This window comes from Oncorhynchus gorbuscha, linkage group LG14 (assembly GCF_021184085.1).
Source record: "Oncorhynchus gorbuscha isolate QuinsamMale2020 ecotype Even-year linkage group LG14, OgorEven_v1.0, whole genome shotgun sequence".
In the NCBI taxonomy this organism is placed as follows: domain Eukaryota; kingdom Metazoa; phylum Chordata; class Actinopteri; order Salmoniformes; family Salmonidae; genus Oncorhynchus; species Oncorhynchus gorbuscha.
In genome coordinates this window covers 47,712,080-47,736,898 of record NC_060186.1, presented here as the reverse complement: position 1 = coordinate 47,736,898, position 24,819 = coordinate 47,712,080, and the positions used below count along the sequence as shown (strand labels likewise).

Sequence of the window (24,819 nt, the reverse complement as noted above, 5' to 3'; positions counted from 1 at the left end):
GTGTCTCAGCACAAATTAGAAGTCCAAGTAGGCTCAGCCACTTTTAGGCCACTAACTGCCAAACATGGTCCTTCACCAGCGTGTTCGGCATATACCCTCTACCCTGTGAAGTGTACTTAGGTGATATTATCAGAAATAAAAAAAAATTGCCTCTTGAGTTATGTTCCCTCAAATGTGGTAGAGCTCGTTCAACACCCGGGAGTCTTTTTTTCTGCTGTTGTTTATGTTATTTTGGTAAGTAGGTGTGCAATTCTGCCCCAGGGACAAAAGCTACATTAAAAAGCAATTTGGGCCATTTTCTGATTCACTTCCAAAGGAGCAAACAATGTAGCATATAGTATAAAATTTTTGTCTAAAAATATGCCTGCTTTATTCCTGCTCTTCTGCTTGTAAAGCATTGTGCACATGGCCTGCTTGAACTGAACTGTTGCCCATCCCAGGCAATGAACTGATCCAACGCAGAACCAAACTTGCCCTTAACTTTATAAGAGATTTATTTCGATTGGGGCATGGTTGGCTATTGTATTATGGCGGTAGTAAATCTAAATAAAATGAACATCATACTGCAGCATCAGCAGCTTCTCAGATATGTGGTGATATTAAACTGCCCATTCAGGGGTTTCCTCTTGGACCAAATCAAAGGGGAAAATACTCAAGTTTTCCATCGGATGAACACCACTGCAATGGGGCATAGGATGGAAGATGTTTTTTTCTCCTTTGTAACCACGACTAGCGTATCCTGCAGGCCATTGCACTACGACAGTACAGCTAAAGTACTTGCGTTGGATTTCATACAGTCTTTACCCAGGCCTCCCTTTTAGCCTCCTCAACGGGATACTGCGCCTCGCTATATAGATCAGAGATACACATTCCCTCATACGTTCCCCCACTGTCCCATTTTCAATATCTACGGTATCCCCCAACTGTAAAATGGCCGTCTGTGATATATCGAGGAGAAGGTTGAAGGAGGAGCAAGTGAGTTGAGCTGTCAGTCATGTCATTCGAGGACTAGCAGACCCCCCCCCCCCCCCCCCCCCGGTGGATGCAGCAGCCTCCGTTGTGCGTTGTGATCCGCTCATTCATCACCGTCACCGGAGAAGGGCTGCATGTCTTTCAGTCCTCTCCCTCCCTGTCTCTGTCTCTGTTTAACTCTTTGTGTGTGGCAAACTGCAGCGCTATAAATGCCTGTCTTTCTCTCTCTCTCCCAGTGTTGGGAGATTCAATGTTGTGGGTTTTTGAAAAAGGCCCATTTGAAGTGTCCTGCAGCGTGCGCAGGGTTTATTTGCATACAAGTGTGTGGTGTTAAAATAGTGGGCATTCATGTTCAGGTTCTGTTCAGCAGTGGCCCACTCACTGAAATGGAGCCACTGAGTCATTTTGAGAAAGAGAGGGCCCTTGTGTTTTTTTTCCTGAGTTGTTCTCGAACTCCAGGAATGTATGTTTTCCAATTTTAACACATCACATAATTGTTCCTAAGCAACCAACTCCTGAGAGCTGAATAACTATTGACCTGTATGTTGTCCAATTTTAACACATAATTATGTTGTTAAAGGACAATTCCACCACTTTAGAACCAGTTATTATGATGTTAGTATAAATGCACAACTGTAAGATTTTATATACATTTTTGTTAGTCATACTGCACAATTCCTTGTTTTTGTATTTTTTTTAATCATCGGCATTGCCCTCATATACAGTATACTACAATTCCCAGAGTGCATTTCACCTCCCAAGATGCAATGCTCTGCCCAATCTTCAGTTTGTTTAGTTGGCTAGCAAGCTCAGATGAAGCTTATGTCATAAATTATGAGTCCATTTCACTTTACTTTTGGGTTGTAAATATATTATAATGTTGACATGAATATCATGCTGAATATATGTTCATGTTATTGTCACCAATCAATTGCATTACACTCAAAAATAATTAAAATTGATATTCTAATGATGGCTAACCAAAAATTACTGTATCTGATAGTTAGCTAGCCCGACTGCTATATCAGAAATAATAGTGTTTGCAACAATTACAGCCATGTTTAATCTTAGTGACTGTCTTAAACAACAGTCAAAAAACATGCAGGCATGTTATGAAATGTACAGGCACATCACTACGGAATCCTAGTCTGATGCTTGAAGCCTGTATGTTTGGTGCTAATATTAGCCATGCTAGCTAGCTACATAGCTAACCCGGCTGCATCTGAAATAAAGTGTTTTAAAAAAGAAGCCAAAGACAACCTTAAGAACTGTCCAAGGATCCATCCAACAACACTGAAGACCTATTGGAACTAATAAAAAAAAGTTAACAGTAATTTGCTATGAAAATATGTTCCTTGCGATTAGTGATCCTTGGGACGTGCCTACCCCATTGAAGTTGACATTTCAAATGGTTAAGTTAAGGGTTAAGGTTAGGGTAAGGATAGGGGTTAGGGTTCAGGGTAGTGACGTCTCATGGATCCCAGATAGCAGTAACCATAAACATATATGTCCACGCAACTACATCGGTGATGGTGGGAGTGGTTTTGCAGAATGGAATTATGGGACTTTGAGCCTTGAACAACAGAAGTATATTGGAGTAAGCTGGCTGTAAATGTCATTAGGTTTATGAGCGTCTGTTTGAAATATTTCCAGATGTTATTGGACAACCAGAGCAACATATAGCAGGGAGTTCCACTATGATCAAAAAACCACAGATTTTATTTGTCATCTCAGGGATCCTCCTCATCACTAAAGAATCAATATACATGAAATTATGATATACAATGAAACTGTGTAGGAGATTGCTAAATACTTCATTATAGCAACCCAAATGTTAAATGTGTCGGAGTTGCCCTTTTTAGTAGCCTATCATGAAAACTGATTAACTATTGACCTGCTCAACTATTTCTCCAGTGTGAAAGGCCTGGTACCTCCAGTAAAACAGATAAAAACAAAACCTTATGCCAGAGCTATCACTACATGCTAACATGAGAATTAATGAAAGGATATAGCATCCTGCATACACTGATACCATCCATCTTGGGTTGTCAGGAAGTCGGACAGGAGTTAGTCTGGGGCTGATTGATGGGCCGAGGCCCCTGAGGGAAGGACCTAGGTTGACCACAGGAGCCAAGGTGTGTCTGTGTGAAGGGGAGAGAGGCCCCAGCCCAGCTCCAGGCCCAGGCAACTACTTAGCATTTCAAAGGAAGCCAGGAGTCAGGGGACCCCATGCATCTTGACGCTCCTCCTGATTGATAAGGTGTGAATTTAATGCCCCAAACGGCGGTCCTTTGTAACCGCTACCAAGCTTAATTATGCAAATAACGGTACACAAGGAATCACCAGGAGACGCAACTGGATTCAAATCACTCAAGATTGAAGTAATTTGGGGATAAATGGTGGCTAGTCTTGTCACCGCCAGTGTTGGCTAACTTCCTGTAAATAGCTGCATTCTTCCACAGCTTCAGGGTTGTTCCTGTTGTTTTTGTTTGACCTGGCAGATAGCAGAGTGATATAGGCACAGATGTGCCATTGTATCTATTGCTTTTGAACACAAACATGGTCGACAGCTTACATCGAATCTGAAAATCAATTTGTTTTGTATTTTGGGCGGATTCATCTAAATAGTATGTTGGCTTATACATGTTTACCAAGTTTGGAATATCATTGTTCATTTTGCTGTAAATTGTAATGCTTGTTTTGTTAGTAGCTGGAGAGACTCGTAGATAGTAAACACCCTCATCTATTTACACACCCCAAATGTATAGTTACTGTGTAATAGAGCATGTGCCTGTTTTGTACAAGGAGAACAAGTCACTGGGAAAAAAACACTAGGCTTTCATGCTACAGAGCACTTCCAAGCACATTTCTAAGTCCCCCCTCTGCCTGCTCTGGGTGTAAGTGGGAAAAAGTGTGAGCTTATGTAATAAGTTATTGATTTTCCTCTTAAAGGAAGATTGAAGTGCAGAGCCACCAGTCTGCCGAGCTCCCAGAGGAGAGAGCCTCGCTGACAACAGACAAGGCCCTCCCTGACACACAGCTAGGTGCTAAGACCCCGGGCCCAGTCACATATCACTTTCACCCACAGGGACAGTACCACTAAATGGCAAGACGTTGTCTTCTGACATCGTGTTCGCCTGTCCGATAGCATGCCTCCCAAGAGTCAGCGGCTGAGCAATTACAAAAAAAGACATCTGTGCCACAGTTTAGATAGCCAAAGAGAAGTAAAGCCCGCAATCTCAAGAGGTATGGAACTGAGGATCGATGGAGGTGTCTGAACCTGTTAGTGCAAGTGGAGATGAGGACTGCTGAGGCACGCGGAAGGGGCTATTGTTGTGCGGAGAGAGAGGGAGCCGGAGAGGTGACTCTTTTGATGACCAAGGGTCATCTGCTGCGATCATCCATCTTCCATCTTGGCAGTGTCCTGTCATCCAGGGCGCTCACGTTACTAAGCGCAAGAGGCAGGCCTCCATTGTCCAGCCCGTCCTTGTTTGTAGCCATGTGTAAAGGAAGTTAATATTCCCTGACCTTATGCATAGCCAATGAGAGACCCCAGTGTCACATTGGAAATGACACAATCTGACACAAAATAGCAAAGGTCTCCATTTTAGGGTCAACAATGTCTACCCACATATCTCTCCTCGTTGTCTTTGTTTGCTTTGAAACAGAGAATGTTTACTAGGATTCTGTCTATTCATGAAATTCAACTTGGGCCTCTAATTTGGCCTGACAGCTCTTATTTAGTGACACATCTATAGATGATTAATGTGTGTCTGTTAGTTACTCTCCATTTTGAACTAGCAGGACTCAAAGAGTGCTTACCAGAGGGATAATATATTTGATTTAGCCCCATTTGATCAACAGTTATTCAGCGAAGGGTTTAAATAAATGTAATCTATTAGTGTCTTCTGGACACGTTGGTGTGTCCCGACAAGTTTTAAGTGGTGTATGTTTTACTATCTGATTTATATTCATATGTACATGAGTTAGTTCCAGCAGCTTATCAAGCGAGGTGAAAGAAAAACCTTCTACCAATGACCAGGCAGCAAGCGAGCAACAACTTGTTGTCTGCGGGGAGACTTATACCGGATACTTTTAGGTGTGGATTTTATACCCTCATTATACCCACTTTTATCTATACATATAATATCTGCAAGAATGACAAGCAGTAGGAGAAAACATGAAAGATAATAGAGTTTTCTTTTCGTTTGATATTGCTCTAACCCAATATTCATTAATGTTAGATTAAGGCCTATAATCATGTCAGAATCGATGCATATCGGCTATTCTAGTTTTGCATATGACTTTGAAACAAATATTTACCAAACCAAAATGAATGGAAAAGAGTGAGCCCAGTAAAACCTTTTTGTTAGGAAAACGAGGCATTTGTATTTAATTTGACATGTGGACGTTCCTGCAGAATGTCAGGCCTGGCAGCAGTGTGCAGCTAGGAGACTTGATATCCAGGGAAAAGTTTTATTTTGTATTATTTTGTTCCTCATTCGGAAGTGGTAGTATATATTTAAAAGGGAGAGACATTGGATCCAACATTAAAACGAATGCCTTGTTAACTGTCCAAATTTACAATTCAAAAGCTCTCCAAATTCACAATTTAAACCATTTTGTGCTCTTTACATTTCTCTGAGGAAGGAACTATGCTACGTTATACTAATGAGAAGCAGAAGAAACGGCCCTTTTCTCATAACTAGGGGTTACAAAGAGCAAAAGCACTGAATACACGCTACTTTGTGAGGCAGACAATGAGTGTGTTTCTGTGCTAGGTTATTACCAAATAAAACATTTAAGCAAGTTATAAAAAATGATAAAACAGATCATGTTCTTTTGACTCAAGCCGTCTGTTTTTCCCCATTCCAAATCATTTGATCTGTTCATGTCAGCAAAGCATCACCGTGATACTGCTTGTTCAGATGCAAAAAAAACCCCACGTTTGTTCTAATTGTCATGATAATAATAATCCATATAACTTGTGATTAGCATTTGTTTTAACTGTAGCGGCCACGGACAGGAACTGGGTATATATTTGGTGTGGTTGGTTGTCAGGACAGGAACTGGGTATATATTTGGTGTGGTTGGTTGTCAGGACAGGAACTGGGTATATATTTGGTGTGGTTGGTTGTCAGGACAGGAACTGGGTATATATTTGGTGTGATTTGTTTTCAGGACAGGAACTGGGTATATATTTGGTGTGGTTGGTTGTCAGGACAGGAACTGGGTATATATTTGGTGTGGTTGGTTGTCAGGACAGGAACTGGGTATATATTTGGTGTGGTTGGTTGTCAGGACAGGAACTGGGTATATATTTGGTGTGGTTGGTTGTCAGGACAGGAACTGGGTATATATTTGGTGTGGTTGGTTGTCAGGACAGGAACTGGGTATATATTTGGTGTGGTTGGTTGTCAGGACAGGAACTGGGTATATATTTGGTGTGGTTGGTTGTCAGGACAGGAACTGGGTATATATTTGGTGTGGTTGGTTGTCAGGACAGGAACTGGGTATATATTTGGTGTGGTTGGTTGTCAGGACAGGAACTGGGTATATATTTGGTGTGGTTGGTTGTCAGGACAGGAACTGGGTATATATTTGGTGTGGTTGGTTGTCAGGACAGGAACTGGGTATATATTTGGTGTGGTTGGTTGTCAGGACAGGAACTGGGTATATATTTGGTGTGGTTGGTTGTCAGGACAGGAACTGGGTATATATTTGGTGTGGTTGGTTGTCAGGACAGGAACTGGGTATATATTTGGTGTGGTTGGTTGTCAGGACAGGAACTGGGTATATATTTGGTGTGGTTGGTTGTCAGGACAGGAACTGGGTATATATTTGGTGTGGTTGGTTGTCAGGACAGGAACTGGGTATATATTTGGTGTGGTTGGTTGTCAGGACAGGAACTGGGTATATATTTGGTGTGGTTGGTTGTCAGGACAGGAACTGGGTATATATTTGGTGTGGTTGGTTGTCAGGACAGGAACTGGGTATATATTTGGTGTGGTTGGTTGTCAGGACAGGAACTGGGTATATATTTGGTGTGGTTGGTTGTCAGGATAGGAACTGGGTATATATTTGGTGTGGTTGGTTGTCAGGACAGGAACTGGGTATATATTTGGTGTGGTTGGTTGTCAGGACAGGAACTGGGTATATATTTGGTGTGGTTGGTTGTCAGGACAGGAACTGGGTATATATTTGGTGTGATTGGTTTTCAGGACAGGAACTGGGTATATATTTGGTGTGGTTGGTTGTCAGGACAGGAACTGGGTATATATTTGGTGTGATTGGTTTTCAGGACAGGAACTGGGTATATATTTGGTGTGGTTGGTTGTCAGGACAGGAACTGGGTATATATTTGGTGTGAATGGTTGTCAGGACAGGAACTGGGTATATATTTGGTGCGGTTGGTTGTCAGGACAGGAACTGGGTATATATTTGGTGTGGCTGGTTGTCAAATCTTGATGGATGGTTCTCTTGGCCTCCTGAGGGGCTCTGGCTGTCTCTGGAGCAGCGTGCACGGCAGCATGGCCATCTGAGGGCAAATGGACACCTTTAAGTCACTGGAGGCCAAGGGGTCTGGACCACGGTGGGGAAACTAGCGTCTGGTTTGACATTGTCCCTGTGTTTCAGTCCTTTCTGTCACAGTAGTGGGACCATGGGGATTGGAGTGGGGTGGAAGGGAGTGGGGAGAGTGGGGGGCATTGGCACAATCTGGATATAATGCTCAGTTGCTGACTGGGGACATTTTGAGTGCTGATTCGTTGTGGCTGCAGGGGGCTTTGGGTCTGGGTAAACCTTTGGCCCACTGCTTTTATCTCCAGAGCAGCACAGTCTCTTCTCCTTTCCTTAGAAGTCTTTCAGCAGAGGTCCTCTCAGAGCTGACCACATCCTCCATTAAAATGTAGCTGCCCGGCCTAGCTGCCCTTAAGACTTTTCTCTCCCGTCGCCATGCGAGTTAAATGAACTAAATAAAAGGCGATTAGGCAGGGACATTTTCCATGTCACTGGAAATTCATTTGGAAAGCCTTTACCCTGCATGATGAATTAAAGAAGTGAAGACCTCTCTCTTTCTCTGGAAGAGGCTATAGTTTTGTACGGACGCAATGTTCAGTTTCTGCTCAGGCGGGACCAGAGCTATAAATTCTGTAATATAATTGATTTAATGTGATAACCTCCTTCATTTTCCATCTGCAGATCCATGCAGTAAATCAATATGAAAGCTGAGGGAGGAAACAGGTGCTGGAGTTTATTGTTGCTTATTTGTATTTCTGACCACATGCAGCAGCACAGGCTGTAATGCATTAGGAGCAGATGTCTTTTGAGAAGTTTGGAAACTAGTTATGAACTGGTTATAAGTAAATGATGTTATGTTTTCTTCACACCTATCATGTGACTTTTGTAACTGTTGCGACATTTACCAAAACTACGGTACGTATTGGTTATTGAATCAGATATACTGGCATGATTATCACCACACCCGATACAATATGTTCTCTTCTAAGACTTCATTTTTAACATAGATGTGTTGGCTTTAGGTTTAACACATGAACAATTACAAGTGAGGCTAAAGATACTTCCTTTGGTACTACGGACGACAAAGTGGAGCCAACACAAATGGGACTGTCAGAAATATAATGTATTCAGTAGTAATTAGATTGCCCTGCTATTTTACTTAAAGGTCCAATGCAGTGGTTTTTATCTCAATATCAAATCATTTCTGGGTAACAATTAAGCACCTTGCAGTGATTGTTTTCAATTAAAAGCATCAAAAAGAAACAAAAATAGCTTCTTAGTAATTTCTCGAGCAAGAATTTTGCTAGGACTGTCTGGGAGTGGTCTGAGTGGGGAGGGGGAAAACAGAAAATGAGCTGTTATTGGCAGAGAGGTTTAGAACTCTCTTACTTATTGGTCTATTAACTCATGTACTGCATGGTGATGTCACCATGGAATGCCAAAACTCCCTCCCACCAAAACAGGTGGAAATTTCAGGCGGTCTTTTCAAACAGCTCTTACATTAAAAAAATATCACAATTTCACAGTATTGTTCCATAGTGTGGAAATATACAGTATATAAATCCCATTCTATTTTTTGTTGTTGTTGCTCTGGGTCTAATTCAGCGTCCTAAATCATTTAAATCAGTTCTATTTTGCTGTGAAATTGAAACCATATTTCCCTGTTAGATTTAATTCCCAATTAAGACTTAAATGATATGGAATGTTTGGTTAGCCAGAACAGAGTAGATAAAAAAAATTAAAAAAAATTGGTAGGCTAGTTTTGATCTTAGCTCAGTACATCTAACCAGACACTTCCTCAGGGAGTGCGCCCTCTAACACAGTGTAAGGGAATGCTAATCTTCTCTTTGTTTCTCATGGTAAAGCTACTTATCTCCCCCTAAGCACAGTTAGCCCCGATGAATGGAGCAGTTGTCTGGATGTGCCAAGCCAGCCAATCCAGCTGTGCGTGGTGGGCCTATGTGGGAAGAATTATCGACAATATGATAGTTTTTAGGTGTTTTAACCATTTAATCTGGTTCTTTCTAGCTAAGACTCCTAATCTGATCATTTTGTAGTTTTTCGCTCCCTGTAGCCTTGCCCCCCCCCACATCTAAAGCCCACAGGAGGTGTAGGTGTTTGAAAGTAGCTTGTTTGGAAGGGTTTAGACATTCAAACTAAATTTGCGTTCCAGCAGGGTCTCAGTTCTGTCTCCACTGTTTCCAGGAGCTGGTTAGGCGCCTCGCCTTTCAAAGGTGAAAGATTAACATGTCTCAGGGAAAAAGCCCAGTTGTTCAGCTTAGTTTCTCTTTCTTTTCTTTCTTTATAGATTTTTAAAAAAAGGGAGATTTAATAGAAAGTGCAGAAGGCTACCTGAATATTGTTTTCCTCTTCCACAGAGGTGGAAAAGTGGAAAAACACCTGTTGCTAGGCGGACGCAGTAAAACAACATTTTATTAGCATATAAAAGAGAGTGTAGCGCACATAACATGTCAGTAAACAGAGCTTGATGGATGTCCCAACACATACTATTTTCTCAGGCAAGCACACAAGTTACATCTAAGCCACACAGCATACACCCTGTAGCCAATGTTAAGTAATGCATAAGAAATCAGCTTCTCCAGAGCTATTGGCATCCCTTTCCAGCTACGACACAGTGTCACGGTCATAATTGTATATTATAAACTGGGCGGTTCGAGTCCTGAATGCTGATTGACTGACAGCCATGGTATGGCAGACCGCATACTATGGGTGACAAAACATTTATCTTTACTGCTCTAATTATGTTGGTAACCAGTTTATAATAGCAACAACCTCGGGGTTGCATTGCCGCCTGAGAACAGCTCGTAGCCATGGTATATTGGCCATATTCAACACCCCCACGTGCCTTATTGCTTAATTATGCTTTAGAAATAAAACCCAAACATGGATCTAAAGCAATGATTCTGAAATAGCATGTCATGGCTATGTGAACAGTTAGAAACAGGGCGTTTAAAATATATATATATATATTTACTGGCAAAGAATGTCCCTGGTAATATTAACATTGAGTTAGCAGTATAATGGAGTTGATGAAACAATGTCTAGCAGAGAGAATAGGAGGTACATGTGTTTATGCTGTCTAGCCAGACAACTGAGCACCAAGGTCAGAACAAAACAAAACAAGGAAGGAGAGAAAGACACCCGGAGGAAATGGATGAATAAAAAGCAGCGTAGACTAGAATCCCATCCTTCGTGGCGGCCTGTGTTTATAGTTGATATTTCTAAGGACGTTTCCCTATCGTAGCGGTGGCGGTGGCGACGGAGACTGTTTAAGGAAAGGCAAAATGGCGTTTTTGAAATAAGAAAATAAACTGTTTCCTTTATCGCGTTTGACCTGCTCCACCTGGCATTCATCAGCGAGCAGAGCCTGGCCTGCCAGTTGGTCCTGTCGGCTGCAGTTCTCTCCCTCGGCCTCCTTTATCACTCTAATGGCGTGCTATCCTCTCCACGCTGCTCTCTCTCTCTCTCTCTCGCCGGGTCTCTGTAGCCTTCGCTCCTCTTCTGTCTTGCCGGCCGGCCGACTCTTGCATTCTTTCCACATCCATCCTGAAAGACACGCAGGCGGATTTAACACATAATCAAGCTAGATGGGACACGCAATGCGGATTTAACACATAATCAAGCTAGATGGGAGGGTGGCCAGGGGGAGGCCCGGCTCTGACAGGGATCATCACGGCATGCCATGGAGACAGACTGGCACACACTAGTCCATCTCATCGCACTGTTGGCCAGGAGAGCTGGAGCACAGCACTGAGCTCAACACTCACCACCACCACCATTCCCCCCACTCTCGACCGAGGCAGGATTACTGGTACTACTTCTCGGGGCTACGCCTGTCCCTCTGAAGGCCTACCATAGTACAATGAGACAGATGTGGAGAAACTCTATATTACTTCTAGCTTGTTAAGACCCTGAAGTCCCCTCTGTCCTCAATAGTTGATAAGGAGAAGCTGATTAGTTGTGAGGGTTAATTGGGAAGTGGAAGATGGGTTGTTTACATATTTCACCGACACTCTAAAACAAAGGTAAAACCTTTGCTTTTCCGTAATGGTAACACTAGTTAGAAGTCGAAATGAAATGCAAACTGTCAATCTAAGTGGAAGATTAAACGCAGGAAATATAGTTCAAGTGCCATTGCGCCGGGACATTAGGAATAATTATCGTCTGGTAAGGCCACAGGAAGCGATATGTCAGCCTGTCACAAAATGTCAACGCAGGAATCTCATCCATCCTCCTCTGTGTCCTTTATCCAGATTGTCATTTAATCGCCAAACAGTGAGAGCCGCTGTCTGGATGCAATTCAAAAATGTTAAGAAGCCAGACTCTGAGGAAAAATAAATATTGAGAATTTCGTCTCTTAGTGTGTGTCTGTTCCAGATAACGGCTTCTTGTTTTATCCTCTTGTCGTCTCACACAATGCGGAGAGTGATTTAAACGTCCTCAGAAGACATAGATTGAGTCGGGGCAAAGTCATTCCTAACTGAGGCCTTTTCTGTTCTATCAGTGCGGTGCATAAAACCGCTGACTGCACACTGTTTTCCCCCCATCGCTGAATGAGAGCGTTTGACCACTGGAAGGAAAATTACAGATGCTGGCTCTGTTACTCCTCGCTAAGGAGCGGGGTGGAATGTCAGATTTTGTATTTTCTTCCTCCCTCCCTCCTTCGCTCTTTCTGCTCCAACCTCAGCCCTGTTCTCTAAGGACTGGCTATATACGCAGTGTAGTGTAAATGAGAGCTGGTTGTTTTCGGTGTTTTTCCTCCCACTTCGCCTGTGTCAACTAGCACAGCCTATTAGCCATCAACTGAGTGGTGTTGAAGGGCCTTTTTAAGTTGTCACTATGTACCCCCACCCCACATGCGCGTAATTATACGTTTGTCTGTTGGATGTGATTGGATGTGATCAATCTGTGTGCTAGGGATTATCGGGAGTCGGGAGACGCGTACAGTGTTCTAACGTGTTTCACAGTCAGTGTAACACTTTGTTAGCGAAGTTCTCAAGTACTGTACGAGAGGCGCCCCCAGGTTTGCCCTGATATTAAAGACAAGCACTAGAGAGTGAACCCAGGGTAATTATACAGCAGAGTTTTTTCTTTCTTCTCCCCCTCTGAAGAAATATGTGGCTGCAAAGGAAAGAGGAGGGGAAAATCACTCACTATCACCCGCTTTCATCTCACGCTTCAACATCTCTGTTACAGAGTGTGTTTTCAGCTGATGATTCCAGGACCAGGAACTGGCCAAGAGCGTCTGTGCTGCTTGGACAGGAATGCAGGCTCTGGGATGGCTGTGTTTGCCCTTGTCACTCAGTGCACTGTGAGAGAGCACGGGAGAGGGAGAGCCAAGGCGAGCCCCGGAAAAATGGTTACCCATGTCACACAGCCGTTTGATTTGATGCCCTACTTTGCCGCCTCGTTGCTTCTGTAAACAGCCGGTCAGACACATCGATAAACACAGGGGCCATCATGGAAAAAGAAAAAGAAAAGAAATGGGAAATAGACCATCTTTTTGCATGGGAACTTTAACTTGGGAGTACTGTTGACTTTTGAAAGCCCTGTTGTTCCTAGTGGCTGAGATAGCACTAATCTGGAGACTGGATGCCTGAGAGCCAGGCAGGCAGAGATGGCAGTCGCAATGGGAGCGAGCTGGGCCTCCCCTCAACACTGCTGGCCACCCAGCGGAGCACCACTACCCAAACCCAAAGGCAAACAGAGTGTTTAAACAGCCATGCGTGGTGGGAGAGGAGAGAGCAGCCTTTCAAACAGAACCGCTGACCATTCTTGAGCGTTCTGCAAAATGGATTGCTCTGTGTTATCACAGGCACAAGCTAACACACGTGAATATTTACGTAGTCTTATCAGAGGATTGTGTGGTGCGTTAGGTGTGGGTATACGTGTAGGTACATTGTTTGCACTTAATGTCTAACGTTACGGTGGATTGGTTCATGAGAATTTGTGTGATTAATATGTTTCGGTAGGCAGCACACAGCTCCCATCACAAGGCACTTCTCTCGCAGCTTTAAAACCCTGTTTTCAATTACTGCCGTTCTCAGGTGAGGAAGTATTCGAGATAAAATCGTCTATTCTTCCCCTCTTCCGAAAAAGGTCTTGTTTCACGAGGCTGGTGCGGTGAGATAAATAGAGAGTGACAGGGCTTTCATGTTGCTGAAATGGGGATACCCCGTCCCTCGGTCTCCTCCTTGCGCTGTGGAGGTGTTAGAATGAGGGGACACCAGGTTCCTTTATCCTCTCTATTTTAGACCTGTCACAGAAGTACGGCCAAATATCCTGACTCTCCGAAAAAAAAATATGGTGTAACAGAGATGTGAAACGGGGGGGACCTCGGTATAAAAAAAAAAAAAACGTTGCCCATTTCCCCAAGCGGCTCATGTAAAATAAATGTTTTGTATAATTTGATAGTTTGTATGCAGAGCTATTTACAGGCATGTACAATCCTTTGCAGATTGGAACAGAAATCATGTGGCCTAGATTGAGTTTTTTTTTCTTCTTCCCCACAAGGCTTAGCGTTGGATTTTCCACAAACAGCGGGTCACTGTGGCTTGCTTGTCTTGAAGTGTTGAGACTGAAAAAGACAAACCCAAAATAGACATTTCCCTATTCACTCATGCTTAAAAGTGAATCTGGAACATGCATGTGATTCACAAAGCCCTCTGTATGAATCGTTTCATTTGTTATACAGGAATTGTTCTGTTTTGTTGTTGTTGCATTATTGCTGGATCTTGTCAGTTACTGTCCCTGTCCCCCCCCCCCTCCAGATTTAGTGTTTGGTTTGTTGCATAAAACAATGATCCCTAATAACTCACAAGTGGCTGAGTTAACTCATCGCCAAGGGCCCGTTGTTTGGTCGATCGTGACCTGGAATTTAAACTTTACTTTCATCAAACTTTTTTTTCTTCATGTCAGATGGTCCAGCGACATCCTCAGACAAACGCTTTCATTTGTTTTTTTTTGCCGTAATTCTCATTTCTGGAAAAGGCTTAAAAGTTTCAAATCCAGGTCATGTGACATGACCAACCCCCCCAAAAACAGGGCTCTACCCATCACACAAACAGCCATGTGACCAGTAGGGAAGAATTCATACACTGTCTCTTATCCCCGGGATACGAGCATATTCACCAAGCTGAAACGCTCCAATAATCCATTAAGGGTTTCTACAACCTTGTCTGTTTTCTCTATTCACACCTCACTTAGCACTGCATGCCTGACTAGGACAACACTCCCGCTCAGACTGGGCTTTGATAAACTAAACACGTATTTATTTACTGACCAGGGGATAAAAAAAAAAACAGAACAAAAATAGCCCTATTTTCGCCTCTCAGGTTAATAAGCAGTCATTTTTTTTCTCCCTCATTCAGTGCAGGCTTTGACATGGTGATATTTGTGATAGGTTTTTTTAAAGTGGGGTTTTGTCAAGCTGGTTGATGAAGCCAGAGGGGCAGGTTGATCCGAACACCAGCTGTTCTGTGATGTGAACAAAAGTGTTATTCTCTGTTCTATCATGCCCTTTCTCTTTTCTGGGAATTCAAGTGTGAACTAACCCCCTCCCTTTCCTTCTTCCTCTGATTATAGCATGTGGCCGTGGATTCTACAAGTCCTCGTCCCAGGACCTGCAGTGTTCGCGCTGCCCAGCACACAGCTACAATGATCGGGAGGGCTCGTGGCGCTGCGACTGTGAGGACGGCTACTACCGGGGACTCTCGGACCCACCCTCTGTGGCCTGCACAAGTAAGTACGGGAGCGTTGCTAGGTAAATACAGGAAGGACCTGTCTTAGATTCTGCATTTATGCTCTCATGAACACACGCTTGCACGTGCACATGCAAGTCTCCCTTCCAGGCCCCCACTGGCCACACTGAGAATGTTCAATCTGGAGGATTGTGAAAAGCCCAGATCTGTTCACCATCTAATCTACTCCAGAGCCCATACCAGTCCCCTGCCTCTGCTTCCCAATATGTCTTTATAATTATGTTCATGGGCCTGAGTGTGTTTTTTTCCCCTCTTACCCCCCCCCCGGCTGGTAGTTAATGATCAGAGGAGCAATTTGCCATTTCCCGTCTAAAAGATTGCAATTACAGTCAACAGCAGCACCCTGTGTCTCCATTTGCTCTGGTCAGTGTTGCAATTATGTGACAGGCATCGATGACCTGTTGACACAGGGGATTCATTTTAGAGGGTGGGGCACATTTGCTCCAAAATCCACATCTGTTGCTCCCAAACAGGTAGATTCATGTGGGGCTTTTACAGGGCTACACCACCACCTCAAACCAATGACTGACTCCGCACAGGGGCAATGAAATTAGGCCTAATTTAAAGGAAGCGTAGAGCGGGCAGGGTGGTACAAGGACTGGGCTAATAAGGAGAGGTGGAAAAGTGGACTTCCTCTGTAAGTCTGATTTATCCCAGCGTCTCTCTCTCTCTCTCTCTCTCTCTCTCTCTCTCTCTCTCTCTCTCTCTCTCTCTCTCTCTCTCTCTCTCTCTGTCCATATTTGTTCTGGCCAGTCTTAATTCAGTCCTTGACTTGAAACAAAGACAGGACCGACTCTACTTCCCCCTTCCCCCTTCCCAACCCCTAGCTACTCCAATCAGAACCCGGTAATAAACAAAAAGCCCACATTTCCACGGTAACCACTCAGATGATTTTATGAAAGACTGATCCATTTCTTTCCCCACCAAGCCTGTCCTGTGGGTTTACTGTCGGAATATGAAAACAATCACTTTTACTGCTACGCAATTGACCACGAAGAAGTTTGATATTATTTAGTTATTTCCCGTTGCCCTCTGTCTGTACTGCTGTGAAGAATCACTTTGGTGGAAACAGACATGTGAAATGGCAATGGCCTAGTTTTTAATAGATTCCAGTGTTTATCTACATAAAGACGTGCTCTGGAACTTTGGCGACTACTACATTTTTTTTTTAACCGCTCGCTTTGAGCTGGATGTTTCAATGTGTAGTTCATACATGCATAATCTATGAACAGAATTACTGTTTTACCTCAATTAGCCACAAAATCCCTAGTTTGAATGCGACTCTTTTTGTAGAAGGTGTGCTGCGCCATTTTCCCTACATTTTTCCCAATGTGGGCCAGCCTTTGTGGGGTCTGGTCTGGTCTGGTCTGGTCTGGGGTAGAATTCAATAGTAATTGAAAGTGAATTTACATTGCTTGAGCAAACAGCTTGATTGACAGATTTTTAAATGGGCGCTTGTAAACCTCCCTTATCTTAGGCTCTGTACAAACAGAGAGACAGATCTCTGCAGCACATGGATTAGGAATGTCTTTATGAGACTAAGATTGGACGAGGAGGAAGATAAAGATGAAACGTGGATATATTGGGAGAGGTAATTCACTGCAACAGGCAAAAACGGAAATTAAGACACTAGTTTTGAAAGGCCGTCGGACAATATATTTTCCATTACCATTGTTGCAAATATTGCGTGTTGAGAGAGAAGGAAAAACACATTGTATGATATTGTTTTTCCAATATTTGCTCACTCCATTCTTATGCAAAGCCAGGAGATAATGAGAAATGTATGGGGATGGCACTGCAGGAAGGCTGGGAGCATTTTTCCAGAAGCGGAGCAAAGCCTTGAAGCTGCTGACAGGTTGGGGAGTGGGCATCAATCATGTGACAGCTGTGAGCAGTGCTGGCGCTAGCAGGGTCTGAAAAGGGCAGTTGTGAGCAGCCATCTCCCCCTTCCACCCCTCTCCCCCATCTCGCCCCCGTCGTCCCACTCAAATTTGCAACCTCAACAAGTTGACATCTCACAGAGAGGGAGAGGGAGGGGGAGAGGGAGGGGGAGAGAGAGAGGAGAGGGAGAGAGAGGGAGAGGGAGAGGGAGAGAGAGAGAGAGAGAGAGAGAGAGAGAGAGAGAGAGAGAGAGAGAGAGAGAGAGAGAGAGAAAGATTCCATCCTGATTGGAGCCTGTAGTTGCTAGGGGACGGATGAGGGCCAGCGGAACGTAGGAGTCCCTTTCCTCCTTTCTTCCTCCTATCACGGCCTCCCTCTCTTCCACATGGCTTCACTCAGCCAGGTTTTAAACCACCCAGGTCAAAGGTCACGACACATGTTTGCAGATGAAGGATGAGTGCTTGGCTGATTTGAATACCGTTCACCCCCAGCCTCCCCTCTTTCCCTCCATCCCTCCAATTAGTGTGTAGCCCCCTAATAGGGCAGTGGAGGGCTGAGACGGCCAAGAGCACCTCTCTCTTTTAGCTCTGCTCTCTCTCACAGCAAATCAGGACATTAGTCTTTTCTCCTAAGCCCTCTGACTAACTCAGGTCTCTCAGCTCTACACAGAGAGACAGGCTCAGCAAGATGACCTAATTATCTAGTTACTATTGCTATTATCCAAAAAGAGTCAGCCATCTTGGTTATGCCATATCATTCAGTTAAAAAGGTCCATTCAATTTGGTTAACGAGTGAATGTGCTGTCAGAGGCGGTTATTCATCAGCAATATCACAGGTTCACCCAGTGTCTGGAGAATCAGCTGTATTACGCTATAAGAAGGAGGTGACAGGACACATTCACCCATCCACACACACGCACGCACGCACGCACGCACGCACGCACGCACGCACGCACACACACACACACACACACACACACACACACAATGCGGCGTTGGAAGGAAGAAGCTTGTGATTGAGACGTCTCAGACTGTGAGGGCTATGGAAGGCTAATCCGTGAAATGAAACTTCACCGGGAGGAGGGGGTGAGAGGAGAAAACGTAAAGAGATAAGACACCGAGAGGAGAGGAGTGAGAGACGGAAAGAGAGAGAGAGCGAGGGCGGCAAGCCCTTGAGCTACGAGGATCAGCAGACAGACGGCAGAGGCTCAGGATGTCGCCTCTCCTAGCTGCAGGTAAGACAGGGAGGACAGTGTCACCTCACCTTACAGAGGCAGGGAGAGAACTGCGTGGTGGTGGGGGAACAAAGCCAACCCAGGGAACATGAAGCACTATGTCTAGTCTAGGACAGCGAAGGGAAGCACTCACTGTATTCCATGTCCGCAAAACAAGAACAAAACACAGACCACTCAAATTCATTCTAATTCAATATCCTCCTCCGGCTGTTATCGCTGAAGTCACTGCCCTGATCTTTGTCACCTGAGACTCAATGAGAGTGGCTGAGTAAATAAAACAAGCTATTGTCTGTTGGTAACCGTGACCATGGTAATGCAGTATAAACAAACGCCTGAGAGATGAGTGTGTGCCTGCGCGTGTGTTTGTGCGTGCACGTGTGTGTATGTGTGTGACTCTCGCTCTTCGTCCCTGAAGAGGATTAGAGGACTAGTTCACTGTTTTACAACTTGATGTTAGCTGGTTCCTCACCCTGGAAGTCATCTATGGGCCAGGAGAAACTGGTTCAGTTCTCTTTAAACAGCCACTACTAACTTGGCATGTGAGCATGTACATTTTAGTTGTTGTTGCCAGATCACCTTTAAGTAACAGATGCCCCCATCGCTTCCATTGATTGTTAGCTTGTGGTGGCTAAGGCTAGCAGAAATTTGTAGTGGCTGTTTAAAGAAGACTGAACCCTGGATTACATTACTCCTGGCCCATAGACAACTTCCATGGTGAGAAACTGTCTAACATCAAGTTGTAAAATAGTGAACTAGTCCTTTATGAGCCCGGGTCCAGTGTAGATGACAGTGCTGAAGTCGTGCCTTGGCTCGAGCTAGAGAGTCGTGCCGCCTCTCCTCTTCAGCTGCCACGTGTGTCTCTTTCATCTCCAGAGCCCAAAGTCTCACTGGCTCCATCTCATCGTTTCCCTCTGTAGCCGTGAATATGGATTGCTCTGTTCTGCCTGCCTCATTCTTCTTAATGGGAGGAATTAGGAAAATAACCTAACGTGCAATATTGGGCTCCTGAGTGGCACAAAGGCACTGCATCTCAGTGCTAGAGGCGTCACTACAGCCCCTTGTTCGATCCTGGGCTCTACCACAACTGGCGTGATCCAGAGTCCCATAGGGCGGTGCACAGTTGGCCCAGCATCATCCAGGTTAGGGGAGGGTTTGGCCGGGGGTAGACAGACATTGAAAAATAAGAATTTGTTCTCAACTGACTTGCCTTGTTAAATAAAGGTTAAATAAATAATATAAATAATGACTCAGACAATTATAGTTTTCGCTCTCTGCATAAGTAGTACCAATTTGTAGAGACTTTTGTCTAAATAAATGTGGTTGAGAAGCTCTTTGGATTTGGATGAAAATGGAGTCGTTTAGTATTTCACAGAGAAAATGAAAGATGCTTTTAAAAACGCCCATGAACAAAGAATTCATAATCTATAGTGCATTAAAAGGGACATAAAACGATCACTTAATTGGAGGTCAACAGTATATAAACATCTGGGTCATAAAACACAAGGGCTTGAATTTGAGTGAATAAAGCAGCAATTTGTAAATCATTGTTTTTATGAGAAGAGGATCATTCTTTGCTATTGTTCAGAGGACAATGGTTTATGTTCTAGTGAAGGATGGATCATTTATTGAACACGTGGGTAGTGTGCTTCCAGTGATATTCTATATAGAGGCTATTGTCGGGCGATAACTCAGATTTAATCTCACTTGTAAATTCCGGGGCTATTTTTCAAAAACATCAACTTTAAGTGTCTTGTCTCTGCGATTCATTGGAAAGGAAACCCTTTGTCTCACACTGGGATAATTGTATATTGGGGAGGACTGAGGGAGAGCTAATAATGCCTCGTATCTGCCTCCCTCTGATCCCCTGTTCAGGATAAATAGTTCTACAATGGAATGACATCTCAATCATTTCAACTGGATATTCCTGCCAATGTTACATTTCTGGTATATTCCACGATTTAACGTTAATGACAATTCGTGACTTGTGAATGGATGGTTATTGAATAAACAGAACGGGCATCCAAAAAGGACCTGCCTTCAGCTCGCATGAACCATTCACTCCTTTAAACAGGTACCGGTTCTTTAACAGTGCTAATCACACTCGAAAGGCAATACCATTACACAGCTGACATGACAAATGAGCGATACGTAACACGTTCACATTCATACTTAGCCTGTACCTGCGTCAAATCAGAGTGGTAGGAATGCAGTCGTTATGCATTGTAATTGTCCCCATGTGTTGTATCAGTTTCGCAGCCTACTCCTCATTGACCTTGGCTTTGCTGGTGTTTGACTTCCTCTCTACCTACCTGCACTAGTTTTTCTTTTTAGATTTGAGCTCTATTATAATTGCGTGTCAGTGTGGCCCAAAGGGTCAGAGCTGGCATGTCCCGTGCCAGTCAGTCTGAGAGAACAGAGCAGAACAGTGAACCGCATATCTAGTCAGTACGCACACCCAGTCTGCTGTCACTTTCCCTCCCTGGCACTCCGTTATTTAACTTTCCCTCCTCTTCCTCCTTCTTTCCTTCCCTCCTCTCCCTCTTTGTCTGCCTCCCGCCCTGACAGGACCTCCCTCGGCGCCACAGAACCTGGTCTACAACATCAACCAGACCACGGTCAGCCTGGAGTGGAGCCCGCCGGCCGACACGGGCGGCCGCAACGACGTCACCTACAGGATTATGTGCCGGCGCTGCAGCTGGGAGGCCGAGGAGTGCGTAGCGTGCGGGGGGAACGTGGGATACTCCCCCCAGCAGGCGGGATTAGTGGACACCTACGTGAGCGTGGTGGACCTGCTGGCCCACGCCAACTACACCTTCGAGGTTGAGGCAGTCAACGGGGTATCTGACCTCAGCCGCACCCAGAGGCTGTTCGCAGCAGTCAGCATCGCCACCAGTCAAGCAAGTAAGGAGTCTGATTGGCTCAAGAGAGATCAAATTCTGGGGGTTTGGCTAGATTCCAGAACACGGTCCTACGTCCTAACATCCACCCTTCCCTGTACACTTTAATTAATAACGATTGCTAAATTCCTTGCACTTTCATAATCCGCTGGTGTGGTCTAGAATTGCCTTCACGATTAAGTTACAAAGAAACACACGTTTTCATTTGCAGTACTTCATGGTCTCCTAGATGTTCAGGATAAGCGAGACAGATCCCTTTTAGGATACAGAATAATGTCAAACGTTTTGCACTATACAAACTTTTGCGTATTTCACATACAAACCAATGGCTATTTTGCGCTGAGGTCTGCCGTTCAACTGAAAACACGCTAAGTACCTTAATCATACCTCATTGGCATTAATGACCATAGGCTGATACACAGCATTTACAGTTGGCATATTACCCAGAGTCATTTAACATGTGTGTCAGAGCTACGGTGGAAAACATTAGTAGCATAGCAAGGCTTGCTGCGAGTTGTACCATCGGAAACAGTGCGTGTCGCTAGCTCCCCTGGGAACCTAGCATAATTAAAATGCTGTATTTTCTTGGTGACACACTCCAACTGAAGGCAGCACTCCACCTTTTCTTAAATGCATTATTTCTTTGGATCCACCAAACAAGATTTATCTTTCATGCTCAACCGTCCATGAAGCGCAGCTGGAGTCAAAAGGGAATACTAACTAGGGTCATTAAAAGAGGGTTGCACAGCCATTGTAGCTGGTAAAGAGTGTTTGGGGAATATTATCATCGTAACCATGTTGCTAACCAGTAGCGAGGAGAATTCGGGGCCTTGTGTGGCGCACACTGAGGCTCTTGTGGTATATGTTGAGGTTTGACTTTGAACCACCTTTCAGATGACCTGAAATTACACTTGTTGACGTTGTCTTTTTTTAGACTTGACTTCACCCCAACCCGGCCCTTTACATGACTGCAGAAGAGCTGCAACTCTTTGTTTTTTTTTTTCCTTGAAAGAATTGGGGCAATCCTGATCATGCAGCCATGTCCTGTGATGCTCCCCTAGTAAGATGCATCTGCATACGGTATCTGTTTTATTTCAGACATTTTTGAGTGCACTCGTTTAGAATACTCTACTGTGTTGTTTGTTCGCGTGTGCTGAGGAATATATATCAAATAGACAAAATGGAAGAACAAATTTCGCAACAACCCCCATTCTAAGACTGTCAAAAGGAGAGAGACAGAGAGAGAGAGAAAGAGAATGGATAATTGTGGCCAGGCAGCTGCATGAATGTGGGTTAAACTGTAGGGAATGATGTATGTTCCGTGACACGGTTCATGACAGAGACACGCGCTGGATGGTTCTAGGGGTTGCCTTGCCAAGGACAAAAGGACACTGCAAGGAGGGAGACCTGCAGGGAAAGATGGGGGAAACAATTAACACATGGCTCCCTCAGAGCCTCTTATAATTACACGTGGCATGTTGACAACAGACAATTGCTCTGTTAACCCTGCGGTATATTTAGCCATCAGAAATAGTGGGAAATAGAGGGATGCATTTGATGAGGAAGAAATTAGGTTTACGTCTTAAAGCTAGCATTAGGCTACTATTTGAAGCAAGAATTGCATAGTTTGAGATGCTCACTGCTATTTAGTGTAATTAGATGTGTTTATAGATGTTTTGTTACCCTATAGCCTAGGTACACTATGACACATTTGAAGAATTGGGGGATGTAGCAGACTGCTTGGCTTCAGTTTGATGATGTGCCAACACATATTGTTAGTGAGATCCTCATGTGAGAGAGCAAGCTGAATCAGTGTTGCTGCGCGGGTTGCAGCCCAGACGTTAACCCTGTCCTGCGGTGCTTTTCAGCACTGGCCACTGGGCCTTCATCGTGTCCGGATCCTGTGCCCGGGCCATTAGGGAACGCTCCAGCGCTATTCAATTGGAACGTCGGCTGCTTCCTAAAACAATGGCCCCCTTCCCGAGCAAGCATGTACAAGTCGGGCCACATTGCTAACGAACGACTGCAATAATAAACCCTTTTACGCCTCACCATCCGGAATTGATGAACCGTTCCTCGGGGTGGAGGTAGCAAGAGAGTGAGCCGTGGTCCTGAAAAAGTCTTGGAGAGAGGAGAGACCGTCAAGCAGGTAGTGCCTCTCTCTCCTGCTGAAGGATAATCAACCCGTGAAGACGAGAGGAGGAGTGGGAACAGAGGGAGAGGAGGAGAGAAGTAGAGGAGCGGGGTGACTGCAAAAATGCAGATGGTGATTCATCTGATTAGGAATTCACACCTCCCCTAATTATACCAAAGGACGTGTGAGGAGTAAGGCTGTGAGGCAGTCTGCAGCCGTGGACGAGTTGAGGACCTGCACAAGGTGCTGAGTGCTTGTTGTTCCCAGGGAAACCAAATGACCTCCCAGCTCTGTCTATAAGTGTGTTTAAATAACTACTGTTGGAGATGCGGCGCAAGTCCATCGTCTTGTTTTGTCTTCGACTCTCCCCCTCGCCTCCTCACCACGTCCTCATACACAGGTGAATTAATATGAATTTGTCATCACATCTTGACGAGGTGGAGTTTCTCCGGGAAAATAAGTTAGGCTAGCTAGACGGAGAGTGCATTTCAATCAGGGCACTATTGTCGCTTGACAACTCTAGAGAGCTGCCCTCGAAGATCCTCCATACTCCGGATGCTTTCATGCCGCTACACTTGTAGAGAAGGACTTTTTGTTCTCTCAGAAGCCTGCGAGTGAGAACTGCTGATGGAATAACCATTCATATTTATTCAAGAGAGTGTGTCATCTCATCACCTCTCGAACACATCACATCTCAACTCGAAAATTCCCCGTGGAGAACCACGGTAGAAATATGATTGGAATTGGTTAAGGGGAATGGCTATAGGAGCACTATGTGTGACGGGACACTCAGCCACAGAACAGTGGATGATGCTGCTTAAGGTGTGAGCATAAAGTGGCGTAAACAATGTATTACAGCTGCAATGTGTCACTTTTTTTGGGGCGACCCCGACCAAATTCACATAGAAATGTGAGTTGTAGGTTCATCCCATTGAAGTCTAAGAAGCGGTAGATCTGTTCTATGTGCGCTATTTCTATGCTTCCCATTGTCAAGTTGAGTTTATGCGTATTTAACTTTCGGTTTTGTATAGCAGCTTCAAACAGCTGAAAGTGCTATATTTTTGATTATTGAAAAGATATTTCACAGCGGTTTATATGGTATTCTCTACACCAGCGTATCTCAAACTTTTGTTTTGGTTTTGTTTTTTTGCCATAGCACTACACACCTGATTCAAATAATCAAAGCTTAACGATGAGTTCATTATTTGAATCAATTGTGTAGTGCTAGGCCAAAAAAACAAAACTTGCACCTCTTGGGGTCCCCAGGACCGAGTTTGAGAAACACTGATCTACACTATAGACTACATTGCTTGTTTTGTCATGTGAACAACCAGGAAATGGCGAAGCGATTTCTGCACATTGCACCTTTGAAGGGAGAAAGGGGGAAGCTGTGGAAATGGA

General features: G+C 44.3%; 1 protein-coding gene across 8 annotated transcripts in view; it reads left to right on the top strand.

Moving 5' to 3' along the window:
* LOC123994997 (ephrin type-A receptor 7) overlaps positions 1 to 24,819 on the top strand; it is a 74,570-nt gene that overhangs the window by 6,842 nt on the left and 42,909 nt on the right. For all 8 annotated transcript variants that reach the window (XM_046298188.1, XM_046298186.1, XM_046298183.1 and 5 more), the window contains exons 4-5: positions 15,097 to 15,252; positions 20,953 to 21,288. In XM_046298188.1, the coding sequence (XP_046154144.1) occupies positions 15,097 to 15,252; positions 20,953 to 21,288 (492 nt within the window). The remainder of the gene's footprint in view (positions 1 to 15,096; positions 15,253 to 20,952; positions 21,289 to 24,819) is intronic.